At 43.7% G+C, this 25780-nt stretch overlaps 2 protein-coding genes across 2 annotated transcripts; both read left to right on the forward strand.

Moving 5' to 3' along the window:
- Nucleotides 1-18409: 18409 nt before the first annotated feature.
- LOC123497451 (E3 ubiquitin-protein ligase BRE1-like 2) lies at nucleotides 18410-21655 on the forward strand. The gene is made up of 5 exons (XM_073495665.1): nucleotides 18410-18715; nucleotides 18792-18978; nucleotides 19076-19236; nucleotides 21471-21547; nucleotides 21637-21655. The coding sequence occupies exons 1-5, from the start codon at nucleotides 18512-18514 to the stop codon at nucleotides 21653-21655; spliced, it is 648 nt and encodes a 215-aa protein (XP_073351766.1). The 5' UTR covers nucleotides 18410-18511.
- An 879-nt stretch (nucleotides 21656-22534) lies between these two features.
- LOC109766388 (E3 ubiquitin-protein ligase BRE1-like 2) lies at nucleotides 22535-25184 on the forward strand (the record flags this gene model as incomplete). Its single annotated transcript, XM_073495666.1, has 7 exons — nucleotides 22535-22779; nucleotides 23326-23398; nucleotides 23491-23577; nucleotides 24024-24161; nucleotides 24333-24535; nucleotides 24629-24791; nucleotides 24981-25184. Coding segments are annotated over 7 exons (1113 nt in total), but the record flags the coding sequence as incomplete, so codon positions are not given.
- Nucleotides 25185-25780: the final 596 nt, after the last annotated feature.

Here is a 25780-nt window from a genome sequence, read left to right on the forward strand (position 1 = left end):
CTGTAAATATACAACACGTGGGTGACTGCTGCAAAAACAAAATGGCTAGCAGATCACCCACGCCGCTGCCTCCAGATCCGCAACCGCCGCACCCTCTGTCATCGGATCCACACACCACACCTACCAACCGTCCGCGGGACCGACTAAATCTTGCTGCTGCTGCCGGAATGCGCCGAAGTGGAGTCGCCGTCGCCGTCACTGACGTCCTCTGGCTCTGGGTCTGGGAGAGTGTACTCGCCGACGTCGTATGTGTGCTGCCCCCATGCCCTGTTGCTTCCGCCATTGACTGGGCAGAACCACATGTCGGGGTCCTCGACGTCGAACAGGACGACGGCACAGTCGGGGTGCGCCGCGGAGCTGTGGGTCAGGAGGCAGGTGCAGCTGGTGGGGACATAGTGGTCGTCCCGTATGGGCGGGAGGGGTATGGTCTCTCTGGTGATGGGATGCCACAGCCAGGTCTCCCATGGGGAGGCGCCGTGGATGATGAAGATCCAGCCCTGCGGGGTGGCGAAGCAGATCTGGTTGTCATGTGGGGATAGCATGGCCGGTGTCGCCTCCATGCATGTTCTCTCTTCCGATAGGCTGAACATGAGCATCTCGGGGATATCTTCTTGATCATCACCTCCGATTCCGATCGCTGTCGTCGACTCGTTCCGTGTGGGCTGGTGCTCGAAGACGAGCAGTGGCAATGACGGGAGGTCGCCGGTGCTGCTGCACGCCATTGCTGATCGCTCCTCGTTGAAACTGAATTCAATCTCAAGCCGGTACGTGCGCGCCATCGTCGTAGGTGGACGCAAAGAAATCCCCAATGGCTCTGCCTCTTCTCTCAGCTTATTTCGCTCCGGACGGCAGATACGAATATTGACATTATATAGAAGAAGCTAAGTTGACCATGTATTCTTTTACCGAATCTAAATTGGACTCTTTTTTTAAAAGCATCTAAATTAGACCCTTGTCCTAGTCCGTATGCGAATAGAGTTTTGTGTGCGCCAAAAAAAGAAAAGAATAGAGTTTACCTTGTTTTCAAAAAAATATGCAGAATATACCCTAAAATGCCATATATGGCGACACTTTCCTCATGGCCTGCACACTAGGTTTTATTTTATGTTTTCCCTTTTATTTTCTGTTTTATTTTTCATTTTTTTGCGGAAAACTTTCGATCTATTCATCTTCAATCATGGCAGTGTAACAATCAAATAGTAAAAATTACATTCAGATTCGTCGACCATCTAGCAACGACTACAAGCACTGAAGCGAGCCAAAGACGCGCCGCCGTCGCGCCCCTCCCTCGCCGGAGCCGGGCACAATTGTTGTAGTAGACAGTTGGAAAGTCGTTGTGCTAAGGCCTCATAAGACCAACACAACAGAATAGCAACCGCTGCCGATGAAGAGAAGTTTAGATCGGAAGGATCCACCCCGAAGACACATGAACAAAGAGAAACAAATATCGGATCCTAGTAGATCCACCAAGACAACCACCCACCGAATTCCACCAGATATGCCGGAGATATGTTATTAAAACAAATATCGGTTCCCTAAATTCAAAGCTTTTTCCATTAATCCATTATATGTTATTAAATGGCTGCTTGAATTGTTGTCTCCAATAACCGAGCTTCATACCATGGCCTCGATGATACTATCCACAGTTCCTCAAACTGGAATGGAGCAAAACATTAGTCAAGATAATAACATGGTATGCATAGCAAAAGCTTAATTAAAACAGTGATCAGGCATACTACCTCTATTTCTATGTGCACTATTAATTTTGGCTAATTTTTTTTAAATAATACATTTTTTTATTAAATTACAGAAATATTACGCTGAAAAAAGAATTTTCAAAAATAATACACCGTCGGCCCACTGCAGGCCGACTGAGCCCAGTCAGCCCACAGCAGGCCGACTGGTGGCCCATCAGCTTGCTGCTGGCCGATTGGGCTGTCGGCCACCAGATGAAGCCCAGTCGGCCTGCAGTTGGCCGACAGGGTCCAGTCGGCCTGCAGTTGGCCGATAGGCCTGCAGTGGGCCGACTATGCTCAGTTGACCTGCTGTGGGCCGACTGGTGCATGCCTATTTTTAATAATACATGATGATATTTTTTAAAAGTATATATTTTAACACGTTATGAATACATGATAACATTTCTTCAAATACACTTTTAATGGAAATACCATTTTTTTAAACCACACAACATTTTTTAAAATTGTATAGCTTTTCTGAAATTTTCACAAACTTTTTTTTAGAAACACGCGAATATTTTCTTAAAATGTCATGATCTATCTAAACATTTTTTAACCCACGTGATATGTGAGTATATTGATTGTAATATCATCTTATATTATGGGATGAAGGGAGTACCATTTTTTACAATGTCATGGATATTTTTTGGAAACACGAGAATATTTCGAGCAAAGGTGACGTACATTCTTTAAGTGGCACGAACCATTTCTTTTACATTATGCAAACATTGTTTAACATTCTTTTCATATTTTCCAAAAAAATTGCATGCATTTTTTGAAAGGCGGGAACCTTTTTCCATTGTGATGAACATTTGTTTTGAAAGTTATCGACATTTCCAAACTGCGCTTTTCCCGCCACCCATTTCCCGCCAACCCTTTCCCGCCACCCGTTTCCCGCCGCCCGTTTCCCTCCTCCCATTTCCCGCCAACCTTTCCCGCCATACCGCAGTCGTTCTTTCCCGCCATTTTCTCCTCTCTACCTATAAAACCCCCCCTTCAGACGGAGGTGGATAAGCATTGCAGTGTAGTGTAGTTGAGATGTCCCATTATTCTTTCGATCGTAGTTTTCACTCTCGGATGAGCAGGACTCTTCTGAGGCTAGCTACCGATTTCAGGATGGGTAATAGGATAGTTCCATGGGACGAACTCACCGGTAGTGACACCATAATGAATGAGTTGGCTCACCAATTACGTAGGTCTGGGTGGCCTGAAAGGACCTATGAGGAGGTACGTAAAGAACTTCTTAGGTTGCATGACAGGTGGAAGAAGGTAGTGGTGCCGAAGAGTGAAACTTTCATAAGGATTGCAGCAAATAATCCATGTTTATGGACTGAGGAGAGCGAGGACGAAGATGATATCTTCATGCCGCCGCTTCCGGGTTCTGCATCGTCGAAGGGCAAGAGTTCTTCATCATCGAAGGGCAAGGTTTCTGCATCGTCGAAGGGCAAGAGTTCTTCATCGTCGAAGGGCAAGAGTTCTGCATCGATCGAGGATGATGATGATGACTTCATGTAGTTTTTATGCTGTATGTTGTGAGTTCAGTTACATGCCATTTAATTTAGATGTAGTTCTATCTAGTTGTTTGTAATGTCTCGTTGTATGAATATTATGTTCTATCTAAATATGATCTTGTAGTTCCGATAACAGAGTACTAAAATAGAGTAGGCATATGTCTCGTACATAAGTACATAGTCATTTGTCTCATACATATAATAGACATAAGTCTCACACAGTAATAGATGGTAATGTCTCTACTGATAGATAGGAGCGTCAGTGACGACGTCTGGCCTGGTGGGGAGGCGGATCTCGAATGACAAATTCATCACATATAACTCGGTTTCCTGTAGCAATGCAACTCAACAACCCTTTTCCATTCCCATTCGCTCAGCATTTCTTGAATCTTGCCATCATCAGTTATGTCAATCAATTTTCTTTCCCCAGGGCCATCTGTCTGCTTCCTGCTGACGTAGTACACAAAATCGTCTTCCTTCAACCCTTGCTTCAACATGAATTTAGTCTTCAACCAATCAAAAGTGAGGTCCACTTCACTAACTTGCACCACTTGGAGAAAAGCCTTGGACATGAACAATAGGGCTAAGTACCCACTGAGTACCCTCAGCCATCTGCAACACACAAATCGCATTGAGTACCTAACCTACCCCCACTAATTAGTTGACATCTAAATATATTAACAAATACTACCGGAGCACCTACGAAAAATAAAATGTGGGCTGAAATATACCCTTGAAGCGTGCGTGCGAAGGAAGAACGACGAACGGCGGCCACCAAACAGCCGGTGCTCCGGCTCCAACGAAGAACGACGAACAACAACTTCACCTCCACCACAGTGCCCCAACTTGACCAGCAGCACACTGCAATGCTTATCCAGCTCCGTCTGAAGGGGGTTTTATAGGTAGGGAGGAGAGAATGGCGGGAAAGAATGACTGTGGTATGGCGGGAAAGGGTTGGCGGGAAATGGAAGGAGGGAAACGGGTGGCGGGAAACGGGTGGCGGGAAAGGGTTGGCGGAAAACGGGTGGCGGGAAACGGGTGGCGGGAAACGGGGCGGGAAATGGGAGGAGGGAAACGGGTGGCGGGAAAAAGTTGGCGCGAACATATGGCGGGAAAAAGTTGGCGCGAACATATGACGATGATGACTTCATGTAGTTTTTATGCTGTATGTTGTGAGTTCAGTTACGTACCATTTAATTTAGATGTAGTTCTATCTAGTTGTTTATAATGTTTCGTTGTATGAATATTATGTTCTATCTAAATATGATCTTGTAGTTCCGATAACAGAGTACTAAAATAGAGTAGGCATATGTCTCGTACATAAGTACATAGTCATTTGTCTCATACATAGAATAGACATAAGTCTTACACAGAAATAGATGGTAATGTCTCTACTGATAGATAGAAGCGTCAGTGACGACGTCTGGCCTGGCGGGGAGGCGGATCTGGAATCGGGGACCATCCCAACCTGTCGGGTGCCCTAATGTGACGAGGAGGAATCTCAGACTCTCCCTGGTCATGCCGTGTATCCTGTGTGGGGCCTGGTGGAGGAGTCGAAAACATGTTCATCCACTGGGTGTGCTACGACATCTGAGCCTGTATGTTGTCCTCGGGATGTTGATCACTCCCCCACGTATCATGTGATGCCGACATAGACGCCTGATATCCATAGGCTCCTACGCGATGGAACGTTTCATCATGAAGAATGAGGTCGCGTCAATTAATATTGAAAACAATAAATATGAAGACACATACCTGCTGGGTGTGACGTCTGCTCTGGCTGAAACACGAAACTGGATGAGGGACCGTGCTGCTGTGACTGTGGAGAAAACACGAAGCTCGACGAGGGACCGTGTTGCTGTGGCTCTGGAGAAAACACGAAGCTCGACATGGGACCATAGTGCTGCGGGTGCCACGTAGAACTGCCAGGTTGGTCAGGACGGGGTGGCCTAGTTGTCGGCTGCTGTGCTAGACGTGGACGTGGTTGATGTCGGTGCATGGAGTGACGCGGCTGCTCCTGCTGGTGCTGAACAACATCGGTTCTCCGAGTGCACGTGATAGCCTCGTACACAGTCCGTATCTTATTCTGAATTCTTTCCAAGAAGGGTTATACCACTGGACGATGATGAAGAAGAGGTCCAGACGATAGTGATCGTCCAAAGGTGGTCACGTCGTCGTAGAGTTCGCGTGTCAAGGTAGCCTGCAAATTTCCATGACGATTAATAATGTCTGTCTCTTGTACGTCAAAGTATGTGACAACATTACGTAAAGAAAATATATCTTACCGCGTACTGCCTAAAGCCGGAAGTATCATAGCTCGGGTACATATCCGACGGAGTAGGATCCGGTATCTCCTCTGGGTGGGAGTACTCAACAATGCGTAACCGTGTTCCGGTCATATAGCGCCGCAAATAGAGATTGAATTCATCGAGATCGAAATTGTGATTCTCATGCCATAGATTTGTGTTTGCTTTCTCCCATTCTATAACATACGGCTCTAGTCTAACTAGCCAGTCAGCAGTTGTCCTGTTCATGCCCTTCCTTGTCGTCCTAAAATTGTGGTGTGTGTTCAAAAATTACCTAAAGCTTCGAATGGAGTACTATGAAAGATAATGCAACATTGAAAAACTGGTTAATACCTGTGGATGTGTGCTGGCACCGGGTTCTCTATAGGGGGAGGTAGCTCCAACTGCAGAAGACCAAATTGCCTCATAACCCTCTGTTGTGCCATCTCCTCGACGAAGACATCGAAGATGATCTTAGATTTTGTCATCCAGTAATCTCGGTCCCTTGTGCATAGCACAGACAAACCAGCAGGGTATCTCGCTTGTATGGCTGCTTCCGTGTAGGGCTGCCAGATGACCCCGGTGTACGCATCGAACTGCTCGTTCAATGCTGTGTATGCCTTCCTGGTCTGATCACTAGCAAAGCGTCTCTGCAGAGAAGAAAAGTTAGTAGCCGCTAGCATCGAACTATCTCTTGTGCAGAAAAAGTTGCATTAAACTACAACACGGTGCATACCTCGCGACGAGTCCAACACAGGCCGAAAGTAGGCATGTCGATGCCATCAACATCAAACATGGCGTCTATAGGCTCATGAACACGTACATCTGGTCGCCCTATAGAGAACCTCTCCCATGATCACAGCTGTAGGAATAGAGGGCATCCAAGAAGGGCTGGCTTTCTCGATGTAAGCTGGCAACCGTTGCACATACCTCGGTATGTAGCCGCTAAGATCGCAGAACCCCAACTCCTCTGTCTGATCTGATCCGCCATCTGAGCGCTCGCTATCTCGAGTGCCATAGGGATGTAGAGGGCGCTAATAGTGGTGACATGGTTCTCCGTGAACATCACCTTGCCGAAAAGCCACAGTAAGTAGGCCTCCAGGCTCCGAGTGATCTGTTCCGCAGTCAACGGCGCCCGGAAGTTCTGGATCTGCATTAAGCGAAGAGAAAGTTTTAGTAAGCCGCAATTATTTTCTGTAAAACTTTATGCACGATAACTTGAAGATAATAGGTAGGGGAAATTACCCGGAAATTTAGCAACCACTCATACTTAGGTCCGTGATGCTCCCATACCGGATCCGGAGCATCCGGAAAAACACCATGAAAACGTTCTGTAAGAGCTCGCTCCCAACCAGCCGGTGCGTCCAACGGTCCTACGGCATGACCTGCCAACGGTAGTCCGAGCAAAAGTGACACATCCTCCAGAGTAGGAGCCATCTCTCCCCATCTGAAGTGAAACGTGTGGGTCTCTGGCCTCCAACGGTCCACTAAGCAGCTCAGCAAAGACCCATCGATGGCAAGGCGTTTCTCACCCGGGATAGACTCAACCAGACGCGCGAAAGGTAAAAGACCGGCCCATTTCAACCTACATCAGACAACTTTTCAGTTAGTGTCTCCCATTTCAACCATTAATATGCATGTCAGTGTGCAAATTAATAAAGCACGTACCGCTGAAGCCATTCTGAGTGTATCTTCCAGTTTTCCTTAGGAGTGCGAGTGACCAGAGGCTTAAGCTTGCGCTCATACCATATCGCAGCACGATGACCCCTATCAATGTCCCCATTCAGCAACCACAATCCTGACATTCCTGCACATACAAAATTCAGAACATAGTGTCACACTTAATAAAAATTCAGAACATAGTGCCACACTTAATAAAAATTCAGAACATAGTGTCACACTTAATAAAAATTCAGAACATAGTGCCACACTTAATAAAAATTCATAACATAGTGTCACACTTAATAAAAATTCAGAACATAGTGTCACACTTATTACAAATTCAGAACATAGTGCCACACTTAATAAAAATTCAGAACATAGTGTCACACTTATTACAAATTCAGAACATAGTGCCACACTTAATAAAAATTCATAACATAGTGCCACACTTAATAAAAATTCAGAACATAGTGTCACACTTATTACAAATTCAGAACATAGTGCCACACTTAATAAAAATTCAGAACATAGTGTCACACTTATTACAAATTCAGAACATAGTGCCACACTTAATAAAAATTCAGAACATAGTGCCACACTTAATAAAAATTCAGAACATAGTGCCACACTTAATACAAATTCAGAACATAGTGCCACACCACACTTAATACAAATTCAGAACAAACTAGTGCTAGCTTAGCTTCTTCCTCTCGCCCTTACTCCTCTACTGCCTCTACCTCCTCTTCTTCCCCGGTTGCCTCGTCCACGCCCAGTGACGAAAGTGGGACAATTAGTGTCCCTATGGCCAAATTCATTGCATAGAATGCATTGCCTAGTCGGACCTCCTGCTTCAGATTCATCCATATCATTTCGGATGCGCTGACACTGCCGTCTGCCTCTACTTGTACGCATATGCTCTGGGTTTGGAATGTAATGCCTTTCGGCGGGGTTGACGCTGTTGAAATTACCCATTGATCGAAAACCCATCAGCTCACCTGTCCAGATATTGAGGACAACCTCTTTCAGAAAATATGGAGACACAAACGATATTGCGTCCATTCCAAGCTGCCCGCAAGCAGCTAGTACATGTGAGCAAGGTAGGTGAAGCAATTTCGGTTTATTGCATGAAGCAATTTTCACCTCATGCGTCCTCAACTCATTTGCACATCCGAATTTGTTGTTGGCTAAGCGGACCTCAAACCTTCTTTCTTGATTACCGATGGCGACTACAGTGTGTGACCTAGCTTTTTGCATCTTGTTGTTCATGTACTTCGTGACTCTTTCACAGTACCGTGTATTTGGGTTGTTCAAGATATGCTGCTCTGCTATTTGACGTCTGTCTCTGAAATACTTGACGGTGCCATAGAAAATACCCTCAACGATGGCTATAAGTGGCAATGCCCGGTTTCCTCTGAGGACAAAGTTGTATGTTTCCGCGAGGTTCGTTGTCATGACACTGTACCTTGCTCCATGTGTGTCATGTAGCAAAGACCACCTCTCCAGAGGCTCATGCTCTATCCACTACTCGAAGGTTTTAATCGACCTCCCGAGCCTTCTCCTAGTACCAGGTGGTTCAAAGCCTGGCAGGTCACATAGCCCAACAGCCTCGTCCTCCACGGCCGCTGTTCCTGTTGCCAACTGTGCAGCTACTGCTTCAACATGTGCCCTCACCGCTGCATCTCTTGCAGCTTTCCTGTCCCTCACGTGTCTCTGCGTGCACACATTAAGTCTGTCGCGTATCAAATTGTACTTCCATAACTGGTTCTGCTTGCAGAGTTTTTTGAATAGATTCATCAGGTTCTTATTTCTAAACTGCGAGAAGAAATTAGCCCCGAGATGGCGCATGCACCAACGGCTCTGCAAGTCATGCCATGGAACTTGTTCCTCAGGGCTTGGGTTTGTCAGTGTCCTTATCGCACTGAGTATACCTGCATGCCTGTCATGAAGGATGCACACATTGGGCTTCTCCTTCACAACTGATATTTTCAACTGCCTGAAGAACCATGTCCAACTTTCAATGTTCTCACTCTCCACAAAAGCAAATGCCAGTGGGACGACTTGATTTTGGCCGTCTTGACCTATGGCTGTCAGGATCTGACCCTTGTACTTGCCTGTGAGAAAAGTACCATCAACACATATCACCGGTCGGCAATGCCTGAAAGCTTCGATGCATACACCGAAAGAGAAGAAGAGACGATGCAACACCCTCACAGTTGGGAACTCTGGCATGAACATGTCTTGGATATCGATATAGGTGCCTGGATTCTGCTGCTGTAGGGTGTGGAGGAGGTGGACAACAGAGTCATATGCATCAAAATAAGAACCAAATCTCCTCTCAAGCGTTGCATGCTTAGCCCTCCAAGCCTTGTCATAAGAAATTCTGTACTTCAACCTGGCGAACACTTTTGTCTGCACTGCCTTCACTTCCATAGCTTTGCCTTGCACTATCTCATCGTAAAACAATCGAGCAATAAGCATGGATGAAAGGTTGGCATGATCTTGAGGGATGCAGGGAATAAGACAAGTGTGATTAACTAAGTCACTTATCACCCAACTTGTGCCATACTTAGGGAGAAAGCCGTGCACCCTTGCGGGACAATCTGCGTTCTTGCATACCATTGTCAGGAATTTCTGACTGGACACCTCAGCTTTGAAAACCCTTTGCGTGGACATTGCCCAATTAGTTATTGCATCCTTCAGGGCGTGCTTGTTCGGATACATAGCACCCGTCGCAATATTGTTCTGGTGATATTGCCAGGCTGAATCATGTCCATCATTCACGGTCATTGCAGATGATAAGTCATGATTCCACCATGCAGGATTCGGGACCTCCTCTGCATTTTCTTCTTCATCTGACTCGTCAGAATCATCGGCATGACCCCTTTCAACATCGGTGTCTTCTTCTTCCATCTGGTTCTGCATGTGCCCATCTACCTCGTCAGCGTCCACCTCGCCATTGTAATCACCATCGGCATTTCCTCCTTCTACCTGACTACTCTGCCCTGGTTCATAACCATAAGCATTTCCTCCTTCTACCTGACTGCTCTGTCCTTGTTCGTAACCATAAGCATTTCCTCCTTCTACCTGACTGCTCTGTCCTTCGTAGCCACCCTCGCCTTCATGTGCAGTGACCTCCTTCACGACGGGAAGCACTAAAGCAACAGGATTGCATCCCCTTCGTTCACAACCTTGTAACCACCGCACCCAATCGGAGTCTCCCTCTATTGGCCTCAAATAAAAGTAAATTTTTGAACTTGACCGTGTCCACAATGCATGAACACCGACGGTGTGTGTTTCAGTATCAAGACCTAAACTTGCCGCAATCCATTCTTTCAACTGACTAACAGACCATGTTTGTGGTGCGCTGATTGCCACCTCTATGTGAGTAAATTCACTCAGATCTGCTCCCAACTCATTTGTTTGGACAGTACCAGGACCATAGTAAAATCTCAACTTCACTACATCGGACATCTCGACTCACCTATTTTTTTCAACAACGAAATACAAGTATTAGACATGTCTATATATATATTACCAGGACCATAGTAAATTTCACGATCACTATAATTTAATCTATGTGCACGATTATGATGAGTTGCTTGACTCTTGTTTTAATAATAATATAATAAATAGGCCCATGTTTACTAATAATAAATAGGCCTCAAATAATAATAATAATATAACCGACAAATATGATAATTCAGTTTCTTTGAATTATATGGCCCATGTTGATGTATTTTTTATTTTAATCTATTTTAAGAATAATTTTAAAAAAACTTGTCTCTTCTTTCGAACTTTTTATTCATGTTTCCAACTTCTTATCACGCACCTGTGTACGTGTCAAGTATTAAGCAACAACTTATTATCCCCACTAACAACTAATACAATTCACACACCTACAACTATATTACGAATATTTGCCGTAGCAACTTCAAATATTTACGTATACTACCGGGACAAATAACAATATTTACGTATACTACCGGAGCACCTACGAAAAATAAAATGTGGGCTGAAATATACCCTTGAAGCATGCGTGCGAACGAAGAACGACGAACGACGAACGAAAAACTGCCGGTGCTCCGGCTCCAACGAAGAACGACGAACAACAGCTTCACCTCCACCACACTGCCCCAACTTTACCACCACCACACTGCCCCAACTTCACCACCACCACCTCCACCAAAATGCTCACCACGACCACCACGAGCTACCCGTCAGTAGATCGACACCTCTTTTGGCTGCCCTAAATGAGTTGAACCCATTCACGGTGCCAAAATCGCGAAAATGTTGCTCATTTAGGTGTACAAATGTGTGCCATTTTTCTGTAGAGAGAGGAGAAGGAAGAACACAGAAGAAATGAGCAACGGGAGAAGAAGAATGGAGGAAGGAGAGGATAAGGCCGGGCCGGGCAGCGCGTCAGGTGGCAGCACCCTGTCGGCCAGCAGCTGGCCAATCGGCGGGCGGTAGGCCGACAGGGCCGCACCACGCCGACAGCCCAGTGCCTCCCCCTCGCGACGTGGCCCGACCAACCATAGGCCGCCACGTGCCAGCCGGGCCTGCAGTCGGCTTGCTGCTAGCCGATCGGCCTGCTGTGGGCCGATTAGGCCCAGTGGGCCGATTAGGCCCAGTCGGCCTGCAGCGGGCCGACGGTGTATTATTTTTGAAAATAATAATTTCGGCGTATTATTTCTGTAATTTATAAAAAATGTATTATTTAAAAAAAATAGCTTAATTTTGACCTGTAGGGGGCTCACCCACTGTTCCCAGTTTAACATTTTTTTTCTAACTTTGATACATTTTGATTGTCAAGTTATTTAGTACATTTAGAAGTTAAATTTGTGTTGCAACTTGAAATCTGGCTAGAAATTTTAGCAAACCGACAAGACTGACCGAATACTTGCCTCTATAAGATTGGTCAATTAGTTTGGAAAGTTTGGTTAGCGGACATTAATCTGGTTGCAAACCTGTTAATTTCTTGCTGCCCCGTTGTAGGACTTAACTTTCTGTGTTTTTTTTAAAAGATGGATGCCACAGCCCTTCATTATGAAAACCAGAAGTTGGTGCAGCAATTGGAAGCACAGAAGTCTGAAATGCATGTTTTGGAAGCTAAGTTCAAGGAGTTGAGGAATGAACAATCTTCTTATGACAATACTCTGATTTCCCTGGATAAGATGTGGAATCAGGTTCTTTCCTCTGAGTCGTGTAAACTCTGTTTTATGGTTCTTTTCCGGTTCGTAATGCTTCTTACTAATATATGGTAATTATAGCTTGTTGATGATTTAATCCTGCTTGGAGTTCGATTTGGTGGCGGACTGAATAATTTGCCTGCACTTGACCATGAAGAGTTGTCAGAAGGTTGCTGGCTTATTTGTTTACGTGTTAAATGTTGCTTTTTGGGATGTTCTTTTTTGTTTCAGTAGCGATGTTGCCTTAGCTGATTGTGTGTTCTTTTTTGTTGCTCAGAATCCATCGAGTCATGTCCTTCTGAGGAAATTTTTCTCTTCATGCTCTTGAAGTCCAACAATTATGGAAAAAAGGGTGACAATAGCTTGTTGGAATTTGCTGAAGAAGCTCTTGCTTTGCGCCGTTCGGCCACTCTTGCTCTGATGAGGTCCCTTCAAGAGGCTATTGCTGCACAACAGGCTAGAATATTTGTCATCAGCTTTAAATGCAGAGAAGTCAAATGAAGGTAAAGACAAAAGGTAATATCTGGCTTTTCCCCTCCATTTTTTTTCAGTGCACCTTTATTATTTGCTAACTACCCGTCTGCTTGAACTTTCATTATTTAATTTAGATGTTGTTGTTGCCCTTCAAAACCACAATGATCACTTGAAAGAGGTGGTTGGCAACGTCTGTGAATCTATTTCTATCGTCAATGAGAAGCATAAAAGGTATCTGAATGAGATTGAGGCTTTCAGAAGCAGCTACTCAAAAGAATTGCAGGAAATCAAGCATCTTTCAGGTGTTAAAAAATGTCATTCCTTTCCTCATTTGATATATTTGTTAAATTTTGTCTCGTGTGCATATCTGGGCATTCTCAGTTATTATCTTCTCCGTAGTTACCAGATTCCCTAAACCACCCTCTAAACCCCAAACCCCAATATCGATGAGTTCTTTTACGGTACCCTGAAACTAGTATGGACCGTCCATTTGTTCTAATCTAGTAGATAAAATTAACTGGTACTCTAACTTAACTATCTGGGAGTACCCTCGCTGAAAATTAGGGAGTACCTAGGCAGTAAGGGTAAAATGGTAATCTCTCGCTAGTAAATTCTAAATCTAATCAAGAAAAGTCAGGCCATGACAAGAAGGATACGGCGGCTTTGCTCTACTAACTGAGACGACGGCCGCTGGCCGGCGCTGTGATTGGGGCATAGGACGCGCCGTGCCTCAGTCGATCCGGAATGCTGCTTGATTGATCCTTTATTGTCCAATCGTTGAACTGATGCCCTGCACGGGCTGCATGGAACGGAAATCCATGGCCAAACCACCGATTACTTGATTCAGTGTGTGCTCATGCATGGATGACTAGATATTTTTTACTCATTGATTGATGATCCTTCCCGCGTACATAAGCACTAGCACGGCAAATCGTTCATCCCGGCGGCGGCAACTTCCATGAATCTCTAGCTATTAGGTTAAACAAAAGTACCCTTTTAATCTCTGAGAAAGTCTATAATACCCTTGAATATGAGTGGTCAGATTTAACTGGTACTCCATGTTACTCTGAGGGAGTACCAGGGTACCGTAAAACTCTCATATCGATTGGGGTTCGAGTTTGGTGCCAAGCAGTAAGGATGCAGTGACTGATCATTCAGGTGGACCATTAGATTCCAACCAAGGAGATTGAGAGAAAAATGGAGGGAATTGCCATGCAGCTATCTCATGTGGAGTAGATCGAGTTGAACGTCACCATTGGGTGCTCTCGAGTAGGTTGGCAGGGTATGGGCTGCGGCTGCAGCCATAGCCGTGAACCATGTGTGGATGAGGTGAGGAAGATGGAGTTGATAGAATTCCTAAGGAAAGCTTTTTGCAAGCAGATCAAAGAAACTGGAGGGGTGGCGCTCCATGCTCGGCAGGGTAGGCAGTCACGATGCTTATTAGGGATGGGAGTTGGTAGTTGGGACCCAGGATCGTTTATGGGCTATGTGGGCTGACTAGGCCTGTTTCTTGCTTTGCCTATTTTCGAATGTTTCTGTGTGCAGAAACATGTGCTACTTTAATGTTTGTGCCTAAAGATCTAGCGTTCACAAACCCTAACCTCCGATTTGTCGAACCCTGATCTCTGATTTGCCGAATCCGACCTTCGATTCGCCGAACCCCGATCTCTGATTTGACAAACCCGACCTTCGATTCGCCGAACCCCGATCTCTGATTTGACAAACCCGACCTTCGATTCGCCAAACCCCAATCTCTGATTTGCCGAGCCCGACCTTCGATTAGCCAAACCCCAATCTCTGTTTTTCCAAACCTGGCCTTTGGTTCGCCAAACCCCGATCTCTGATTTGCCGAACCCGACCTTCAATTCGCCGAACCCCAATCTCTGATTTGCCGAATCCGATCTCCGATTCGCGAATCAGAGATGTACAACTCCTAGTGAACCCGATACGGGCTGAGGCAGCTAATCGTGAAGCCGAATAGCAAATCGCGAATCAGGTAACAATACACGAATGCATTTGGCTTAATTTTAAAACATACCATTTCCTTCTGTCATCTGGATGATTAAAAGTTCTGTTGGCAAGGCGCGCAAATGCAAAGTCAGCCCACCCGCATTCGAGTCTCACACGCGTGATGCTCAAGGTTACCTATTCTATTAAAATATGCCACCTAGGACTAGTCCTGCCTGGTCCCTTTTTTTTAAAGCTGCCCCTTTTCACAACAAGCTCGACTTTGCATTCTTGACAAGATTGACCTTGCATCACAGTTTGCATATTTCATACGGAAATAATCTGTGGCATTAATTGTGCTAAAACTTGCTGCCAATAGAACTGGAAGAAATGTACTAAGATATGTTAACAGACCCTTGCCAAATCAAAACCAAAAAAAACTTATCTTGTTCAGTGCTTCCAAATTTTGAGCTATAAAACTGGTCAAGCTTTGATTCTAAAGCAAAGCAATCCATATTCATGTGCTTATGCAGGAGAGCTAGAGGAAACCATGGCGGAGCTTGAGGAAAGTCGACGGAAGTTGGTTATTCTCCAGTTGCAGAGGCATGGAGGTTCGCTAATGAACATGTCTGGTCCAAACGTTGTGGATGGTGCTATTTCGGCTGATAAATCTTCAGCCAAAAACATGGGCTGGGGAGATCTCAAAGATGCTATTGAAGAAGCTAAGGTACACTACTAGGAAAAATCTTATACACATGATCTTACCAGTAGCGAGTTTTAAATTAAGGCGCTGTTGCAATGTAGCAGTAGCGCGCTCAGGCAGTACTCGCTGCTGAAATGGACGTAGCAGTAGCGCGGCTCCTCTAAGCCGCGCTACTGCTATAATTCCCACGACCCCGCCGCGAAGCTAGTTCTAGCAGCAGCGCGTTAATTCGGAGTGCGCTACTGCTAGGTAGTTTAGAGCGCTACTGCTAAAACTAGCTATCTCCACCCCACGCTCTCTCCTCTATCCGATCCACACACTCACACTCACACTCACTCCGTCTCCCCCTCAACCCCCCCCCCCCCCCCCCCCCCGCACGCCGCAGTCCTCCCCCGCCGGCCGCCGTCGCCCCCGCCAGCCGTCGTCGCCTACCCCTCTTCCCTCTGTGCCGCCGTCAACTCCTCCTCCTCGCTGGACTCGGTACCGCCCTCCTCCCCCGTCCTCCCTCGACTCGCCGCCGGCCGGCCCCTCCTCGCTCCGCCCTTCCTCCTCCGTCCTACTCTCTCCTCCCTCCTCCAGTCGCCCCTCCTTCTCCCTCCTCCCTCCTCCATCCACAACCCCTCCTCCCTGCTACATTTTGATTTAGTAGGCTAGTTCATATGCAACATTTTGATTTAGTTCATATGATTTAGTTGATTTAGAACATTTTTATTTAGTTGATTTAGTAGGCAAGTTGATTTAGTAGGCTAGTTGATTGAGTTGATTTATAGAACATTTTGATTTAGTTGATTTAATAGGCTAGTTGATTTAGTTGATTTATAGAACATTTTGATTTAGTTGATTTAGTAGGCAAGTTGATTTAATAGGCTAGTTGATTTAGTTGATTTATAGAACATTTTGATTTAACAATTATTTTTCTTTCCTGTGAAGTGGATCGTTAATCCTTGCTCATATTGCTTTAGGAAAATGGCGCCACCACCACCACCACCATGTCGATTGTGCAAGTCAAGGTGCGCCAGCAGCCTTGCAACTGGCAAGCTATTCGGCATCTACTTCCAGCCGAGTTTTCGTCATGCGGCGGTAAGAAATTATATGAAATGTAACAACTATTTTATTTTTAGTGTTGGCATTACTGCATTGTGTCATTTTGCTTTTTTTACACAGATCGTCCCATGCAATGTGAGGCTGAAATTCAACAAGTTGACAGGAGACACTGTGACATTTGAGGCTCCTGGGGGGCCGTACACTATGGAGGTCGAGAAATGACGCAATATGTCGCGGATTGGAGGAGATGGATGGGCCTGTTTCCTCGCCCGCATGCGTCTTACTGGTGGTGAGTTGATCAGCTTCTCCTTCAGAGCAGAAAGACCCAAGCTGGTTGTCATTTATATCAACCTGGTGGAAGATGATGAAGATGACGAAGATGATGAAGATAATGAGGACCCACTCGATGAAGATGATGAGAACCCACTTCATGAAGCCATCGTAGCTCAGAGAATGAGGCTGGGCGAGGAGGAGGTGTGCAACCTATGGGACATAATTCCGCCACGTGATGACTTTGTCGGGGTGCCATTCGTGACCCGCCTGACAAGTACCATGGTCGATCGGCATGAAATGGTATGTTATACGTACTGACTGTAGTAATTTGATGATATATATATGCTTCATTGTTATACTTACAAATGCTTTGTGGAATCTAGTCGATGATATGCTTTAGTGTAGAGTCTGATCACATGCTTATTAGTGTAGAATCCAAGGAACTATTAATAGTGTAGATAATCCATATATACTTATTAGTAAATTCATGATTAGTTAGTACAACTGCATAGTACTATGTCTTTTGATAGTGTAGAAATCTAGACTTAATAGAAATATATTTGCAAGAGTATGTGCGAGGCTATTTATTAATTGATATGTTTTTATTACTCAGAAATTGCCAAAGAACCTATGTGTGAGTTGTGGTATCGAGCCTGATGAAGAAGGCTTAGCTGGACTACGCCTTACCGCAAGGGGCTCCGTCACCACCTGTACTTACCGCATGGACACAGACGGTCGCACACACTTAAACTCGGTTGGGTGGAAGAGATTCCTCGTTGGCAAGAATCTTCGTGTTGGACAGGCCATCCTAATTACTATCAGGAACACCCACCGCCCAGGCTTGAAGATGATGATCGTCATTGATATCATCTAGAACTATATATGTGTGTGTGGCTATATCATCTAGAACTACATATGATGATCGTCGTCGATATCATGTAGAACTACATATGATGATCGTTGTCGATATCATCTAAACTACATATGATGATCACCTTATACTGCTTGAGGATGCATGTTCAGTATATATGAAATTGTTATCTAGTACTCCCTCCGTTCCAAATTACTCGTCGTGGTTTTAATTCAAATTTGAACTAAAACACGACGAGTAATTTGGAACCGAGGGAGTACTACCTAGTACCTATAATGCTTTATGAAATTGATATCTAGTAGTACCTAGTATCTGGAAATTGCAGTTTATTGAAGCTGAAACGGGGTAGGAAGCGGCGGGGGGGGGGGGGGGGGGGGGGGGGGGGATGATGGGAGATATAGCAGTAGCGCGGGGCCAGGAAAGCGCTACAGCTAACTAATAGTAGCGCGATAAGGAAATGCGCTGCTGATATAGTCCTTAGTAGTAGTGCAGGTACAGACCGCGCTACTACTAACAGTTAGTTGTAGCGCCTTATTGGTAGCGCGGCTGCCCGTGCTGCTGATAGCCTCAAAACCCGCGCTACTACTAGGGTTTTCCCTAGTAGTGGTACTTTGAACCAGACTGAATTCCATTGCATATATGGTTTTTATATGCCTTATCTGCTCAGCATTCATCTTATCTTATAGTATAATTTGTCCAATGGAGGGCAGACCCTTGCAGGAGACCGCCTGTTTGAACTCCATGAGACTCAAGAGGATAATCTAATACTGTCTAAGCAGTTAGAAGATCTGCAGGTTGGCACCTTCTTTGTAATGGATGACTGACATATTTGTTGTACTTTCAAGTTGTATCCTGGGTCTTCTTATTCCTATAATCTGCATTCTGGTGTTATGTGCGCACGGTCAATTAAAAGACGATAACCATATTTTCACATCAAAACCATATACAATTCTTAGCGATCAGTTACAACATCTGAATGCTGAGATAGAACGATACATGGGTTTGGTTGAAGTATTACAGGTAATATGCTTTTCTTCTGTTGTGCTGTTGTTTTGCAAGGTTTCTCTTGACCAGCTTTTCCTTTCTTTGACTTTAGAATGATAAGAACCAGTTCTTGCAAAGGGAGAAAGAAATGTGTGCAAAAGGAGAATCCGTCGACAATATTAAACAATCCATTACCGCTTATGAGGCCAAAATCGAAGAACTGGAACATCAGATTCTAAAATCCATGGCTGAGAAGAATGATCTTGAGATCAAAGTTGAGGAATCATTGCAGGATTCAGGTATTGAGGCCTGACTTAGTGGCTTGTTAAATCGAGATGTGGGTTAACCTCCTTTTGCAGTGTAATATACTTTGTTCTCAATTCCACCACTGTCTAGGTAAAAAAGACTTCAAGGATGAGATTCATGTCATGGCTGCAGCACTCTCCAAAGAGATGGAAATGATGGAGAATCAATTGAATAGATCAAAGGATGCGGCATCTGAAGCACTTGCATTACGTGAAGAAGCTGAATCGTTGAGAACCTTGTTAGCTAAGAAGGTATGCCATTGATCTGGATCTATTGATGTTTCCAAACTGGATCTCAGTCTGCATCTGTTGCCATGTCTGTTAATGTCACTGAAACTTAACATGTTTGTGCTTGGTAGTGAGATTGCCACACAGTGTGTAATGAAAAATAAATCATTTATGTTTCTTCATTGTGATTCCTGTACATATTTACTCACTTTGCATTGATTTTATCTGATAGGTTATTTTCTGCATTCATATATCTGACATATATATCAAGTACAAAGAGAAAGCTCCACATACCTGAACTAGTCCATTCTTACCGTGTCATGAACCGAGGTGAACAAGGGGTTGGAAATGGAATAAGATGGATTAAGGTAGAACGAAATTTGATTGAAGGGGTAACCAGTTGGGGTAGTAACACTAGAATAGCTGGTCAAGGGAAGTTTGTTTACTGATCGCCTTCTACAAAGAAGCAAAGTCATCAAAAGTCATCACTTAAATAGTTGACTGCTAGCCAACGAAAAAAATAGCACGCTATATCGCAGTTATAACCCCGTTATAGCATATTTGGAAGGGAGACGCTACGTTATGCCAAATTCTGCCCCTACAGCGCTAATGGCGTATATAGCGCGCTAACCACGCTATAACGTTGTAACGTTTAACGTTTTAACGTGCTCACGAGGCAAAAGTGAGAGAACCAGAGCCCATCTGGCCCAAAAGGCCGAAACAAACCCACGACCACTACCCTTCTGACTCTTTTATCGTTCTCCCACGACAAGACCGCTTTGTTTTGACTCTGATGTGTTTATACAGTATACAAGTTTGTTCTGAATCTGTACTGATGTAGCTTGTGTTATACACTTATACTCTGTACTGGACTAAACTGAAGCTTGTGCCACGAGTACCAAGTTTGCTTCTTTCCTCTCTTTGTATACTTTGACTGAACTGAAACGTGTGCTTGTGTTATATATTGGATTGTAGGCATATATTGCTTGCTCCTAGGAAAAAAAATAGTTGCTTAAATACTTTATTTCTAGATATATTTGGATTTTTTTGCAAACGCTATTTTGAAATATAGCACGCTATAACTTGTGTAGCATTTGGAGAAGGGCCTCGCTATATTTTGTAGCAGTGCTAGCACATAACCAACTCAATTTAAACCAACCAAATCTAAAATATAGCATGTTATTACAGATGCACATATGTGACTTTTTTGAGAAGTTTTCCAGATGCACAAGTATCTAAAACCTAGCTCAAGCAACCACCTCTGTATGTACGTTTACTTTCCCCAATATAGTATGCAGAAGTGTTTATGTTTGTCACTCAAAATATATTTGTCATAAAATTTATTCTATGTCATTTTCCTGAATATTTTATCTCTAAAGTATATGAAAAGTTATAGTTAATTATTTGTATCAGAGACCGTGTCTGATCTCCAAAATGAGAAGTGAAGAGAAAGGTTATATAATCTTCAGGCTGTCTCTGCTTTATTAAGGCTGGGTGATTATTTACAAAAATAGGATTAACTCAATACTCTCGGGTATACTCATGTTATACAAGCAATTATATCTGATTTGTTATTACTTATTAGCGTAGACTCACCCCATTGCTGGCCAAAGGAGCAACTTGGAGAGCAAGTAGCTTGGGCCTTAAGCCAATTATATATAAGGAAATATAAAATTAGTTACGCTAGAGTGAGATAGGATTAAATAAGGCCACATCTGTCAAGAGTAGCCCTTGCTATCTCTATGTCCATTAGGGTACATGCTACCGGTGAAGATTTAGTCCTTGCTCTCTATAACAAAGCCATTCTTTAAAAAGAGATATCATGCACCATTAGGTTATCTCTACTTGTCATTAAATAAGGCCAGATCTGTCAAGATTAGTACTTACTTGATACCTGGTTTCTGAAAATATATTATGGATTAACAGTTAGTTCTTAGTCTTTCAAGCATTGGTGTATATTCAGCTTTTGCAACTAGCTACCTGAAATTGTTGTTATTTTCCAACTGTGGGCAAACAAACATCTGGTAGTGAATATGTAACTAAAGTATGGGCCCTTAAATTTAAAAAAATTGTGGGCAAACAAACATCTGGTAGTGAATATGCAACTAAGAGAGGTTACATATATGAGCGTAAATATAAAAATCTTTCATTTTCTTAAGAAAAACAAGTATTGCCCTTCGATGGTCCGAAGCCAAGCTCTTGCAACTTTGCACTGTGTCTGGATTGCCATTCATGTTTTCTGAATGAAATTTCAACAGATTGAGACGTTGGAAAAGGAAAATCAGGAGTTGGAATTTATTGTGGATATGTATGGGAAAGAATGTTCTGAGTCGAGGTATGACTTGATTGTTATCGTTATCACTTATCAGTTGTGTTGCTTTTTGATGATTGTGACTTATGCTATTCTCTTAAATGATCACGTAGTCCTCCACCAGATTCTTGAAAGTCTCTGTTAGAAAATGTTTTCTACTTGGGATTTACAGTTTACCACACCTTGGGAACAAGAGATAAAGTTGACACATCCCTTTATGATTCTTAAAGTTCTACCATCATTCAATGCATTTTTTTCTTCTGAATAAACATGTTCTAGTGTATGCCTAAAAGAAGTCCATCTTTACTCTAATCCTCAATTTCCGCTATATACTTTACATATGAAAATTTGCGATCAGGTTAAATCTATTAAGTTGTTAAAACATGTGATTGTTAAGCTTCATGCACTAGCCAACGCAACCAAAAGTCCAAATTAATGGCAATGGCTAGGCAATCCACATATACACTTCAACACCCCCTCTCGCGTGTGACACGGGAAGTCAACACGTGAATAGACCGAAGAGGTATGGCTCAAGAGGCCTATACGTGGACATAGAGGGGGGCAGCCGCAATTTTTGGATAAATTGCGAAAGCCAGGACTTGAACTCGAGACCTTAGGCTCCGATACCATGTTAAGCTTCATGCATTAGCCAACGCAACCAAAAGTCAAACTGATGGAAACGGCTAGGCAATCCATATATACACTTCAACAATGATGAGAGTGTTAATTTGGATGCAATCTGCTAACACTAGCTGACATAGGTGCTATGTGACATTTGTAAATGCCGAAAGAAAAATATACTAGTTTAGATCACTGAAAATGAAGTGTTCAAAATGGCAAGGAATAAAAATCATTGATCATATAGTCTAAGAACTCAAAAAGTGAAAAAAAAAAACATAGGTTGGTTACCTCTACGCTTTCCTCCATTACCAAATACCCATTGATTTCCCCTTTGAAAACGGTCCATAGAATGATTGTCAATTCAAAGCTTTCATCAATTTTGCATACTAATATACTTTGCATCATTTGTTAGATTCTTATTTTATCTACTGTGAATCTAGGACAATTACAGAGATCAAGGAATCAGAAAATCAAGCTCGCAAGCAGGCTGAATATTTGAGAACTAGTCTAGAAGAGCATAGTCTTGAGCTTCGTGTAAAAGCAGCAAATGAAGCCGAAACTGCATGCCAGCGAAGGCTTTGCATTGCTGAAGCAGAACTGGAAGAGTTAAGGACTGATGTAGATGCATCTGAAAGGTCAGTTATCTTCTCCTAGTGACAATTCGATATGTGTTCTCCAGTTTACTGGGATTGAAATAGTTCTCCAGTTACTTGCATTACTATTTCAAACGAGATTTCCATTGAGGGGATCAGGATCTTAATTATTGCAGTTGTTTCATCCTGGTTGATGCTATTGATGATGTGAAAGTTGTTGAGTGTGTTAAATACATACTTCCTCCGTCCGGAATTAGTTGATGTTCAAATGGATGTATCTAGCATCGAAATACGTCTATATACAGCTAGTAATGCATATAGTTTGTGCCTTGCTGTCCTGTTTGGCCAACTAGGTTAAAACCTAATTTGATCTCAATAATCCTCATCTTGCTTGCTATCAAGTATTATCCAACTAGTTCTAGTGATCAGTAGTTTAAACGAGCTTTTATATTTTCCTGGTACAATTTTTTTGTGACAGCTGACAGTATATGTTATGTTTGTGAACCGGTAGATATTTTATTGTTCAATTAGGACTTGGTATGCTGTATCATCTCCGCAGCTTCATCCCTTGTATGATCTGTTTTGTAGAGATGTTCTGGAACTCAAGGAGGCAATAAGAATTAAAGAAGCGGAAGGAGATGCTTATATCTCTGAAATTGAGGTTAGCTCATTTTTAGTTTTCTTATCAGCAGTTATTTTTTGTTTTTGTTTGTGTATGCGTGTGTTTGAAAGCAAATGATGCTGTCACTGCAGACAATTGCTCAAGCATATGAAGACATGCAGACACAAAACCAGCATCTTCTTCAACAGGTTGCCGACAGAGATGATTTTAACATAAAGGTGCGTATTTGATACCAGGGCAGCTCTTCGCTGCCAGCTTGCTGGGCTTTCTGTGGTTTTATCCTTGCTTCTGTCTCACCGGTGTTTCCCCTATGCTGGCGGCATGGCACTCCCCTCAATATAGCAACACACCACTAGGATCCTGTTACATGCTCCATGTGTACAAGCATGGTGACAGCTGCGGTTGTTGGGCTAGGTGGCCTGGTGTATTTCTCTTTCCATTTTCCATCTCTATCTGTTAGCTACTTACTCCAGTTGCTGCTACTTGTTGATTCATATAGTGTGGCCTTGCAGCACGTCTCTGGCTAGCACCTAGATGCTGGGGCAGTAGTCCAGTGCATTACCTTGCCTTATTAACCATGCACTTCTACCTCACATCATTTATACTCTGTTGCATTGCCAGAAGATATGTTGTTTGCTTTTCTTATTAGTTTCTCATCTAACAGCTAGTATCAGACAGCGTGAAGACAAAGCAAGCCTCTGCTTCCCTTCTCTCTGAAAAGCATTTTTTACAGAAGCAACTCCGTCAGGTTAACAGTTCACTGGAGTCATCTAAACAAAAACTCGCCCGTGGTGAAGAGCAGGTAATCTCTGACTCATGCCCTATGTGTTCTTCAATAGTTCAATTTGCTTCTGCCAACAGTATTTGAAGATCACGTCAAAGCGAATATTGTATTAAAAGAATATATTTTGTGTGTGCCTGTGTTTACCACTGAGCTGGTTTTGAAGTGTCTTTATTTGAATAAACCTTACAGATGAAAGCCTATGTCGCACAAGCTATAAAAACTTCTTCAGAGAATAGGCATCATGCAGTTACCATTGAAAAGACTCTGCTGGAGGTATCTGAAGCAGAGAAGGAGCTCAAGTGGCTTCGGTCCGCTGTTGGATCTTCTGAGAAAGAATATGAGCAAAACCAGAAAAAAATAGCTGAGCTCAGAACGGAGTTGGAGCGTGAGAGGTTAGGCTTGCTGGTGTGGTGTTAGTTTTTTATTCCAAGTTGGTCTTGCTGTTCTGCCACCAGGGCTTGTTACATTCTTTTGCTATTTTATAGAAGCGAGAAGAGAAAGCTCGAGGAAGAATACGAGGAGGTGAAGAATGAGGTCATGGAGCTGACCTCCGAGAACGAAGAAGCTACTATCCAGAAGCTCCAGGACGAGATAAAAGACTGCAAGGCTATTCTCAAGTGTGGCGTGTGCTTTGACCGGCCCAAAGAGGTAACTAACTGTCCATTGAATCGTACAGCATATGTTTGAATGGCGCGGATTTGTGCCTGACTCAGGATTTTAGAAGCTGAGATCCACATTCATTTGTGTTCACATGTCACCGAAGTTTCAGTTTCTCTGTGTTAAGATCTTAAAGTTGTGACCACCTGTTGCTGATGTTCCCTTGTTGGTTGTTGGCAGGTTGTGCGCCAAATGCTTCCATCTGTTCTGCTCAACATGTATCCAGAGGAACCTCGAGCTACGCCACCGGAAGTGCCCGGGCTGCGGCACCCCTTTTGGGCAAAACGATGTGCGAGAGGTGAAGATCTGAAGTCAGCTGGGTTGGATGACCTGGTAGTAGTTGGTACCTTGGGACAGCAGACAGCACCAACCTGCTCTCCGTGATTGTCTCTTGTAGATATGTAATAGTTTCCGGTTTTCTCATGGGGGCGCTTAGATCCAGCAAAGAAGTAAAAATATGCAGTTTTGCTAGAACTCATCTAGATGAGATTTAGTTTGTTCTCATTCACCTTTTATAGCCATTGGATGTGATGCTATAAAATGCGTGTATGCTGACGTGGGGTGTGTCCGTTCTTGTTTTCCAGGTGAATGAGACCAAATTACGTCTCATCTAGATGAGTTCTAGGTACTCCCAAAAATATAACCCTTTAAGATAGCGCGCGAACGTGCTCCAGCGGATTGTATGTGCGCAATGGCCTCCCAACCGTTGATCCACCGTGAAAAACCAGCTGTGTGCCATGCAGATGTCGAAAAATACTGAAGTCAAAAGAAGTTTGTTGTAACCTTATTGCCTGTGTGATTTTTGTTTGTCCAATGGTCTCTTCCCAGCGAGTCCGAGTGTGCCAGATTCTCCACTCTTGACTCGTCAATACTTGAGGGCCATTGCAATGATGGTTTGACGTGAGTTAGGAGTAAACTAGGAAATATGCCGGTGCGTTGCAACGGGAGAAAAATAATATCTCAGCATTCCCCATATCCCC

The sequence above is a fragment of the Aegilops tauschii genome, chromosome 3 (assembly GCF_002575655.3).
Source record: "Aegilops tauschii subsp. strangulata cultivar AL8/78 chromosome 3, Aet v6.0, whole genome shotgun sequence".
Taxonomy (NCBI): domain Eukaryota; kingdom Viridiplantae; phylum Streptophyta; class Magnoliopsida; order Poales; family Poaceae; genus Aegilops; species Aegilops tauschii.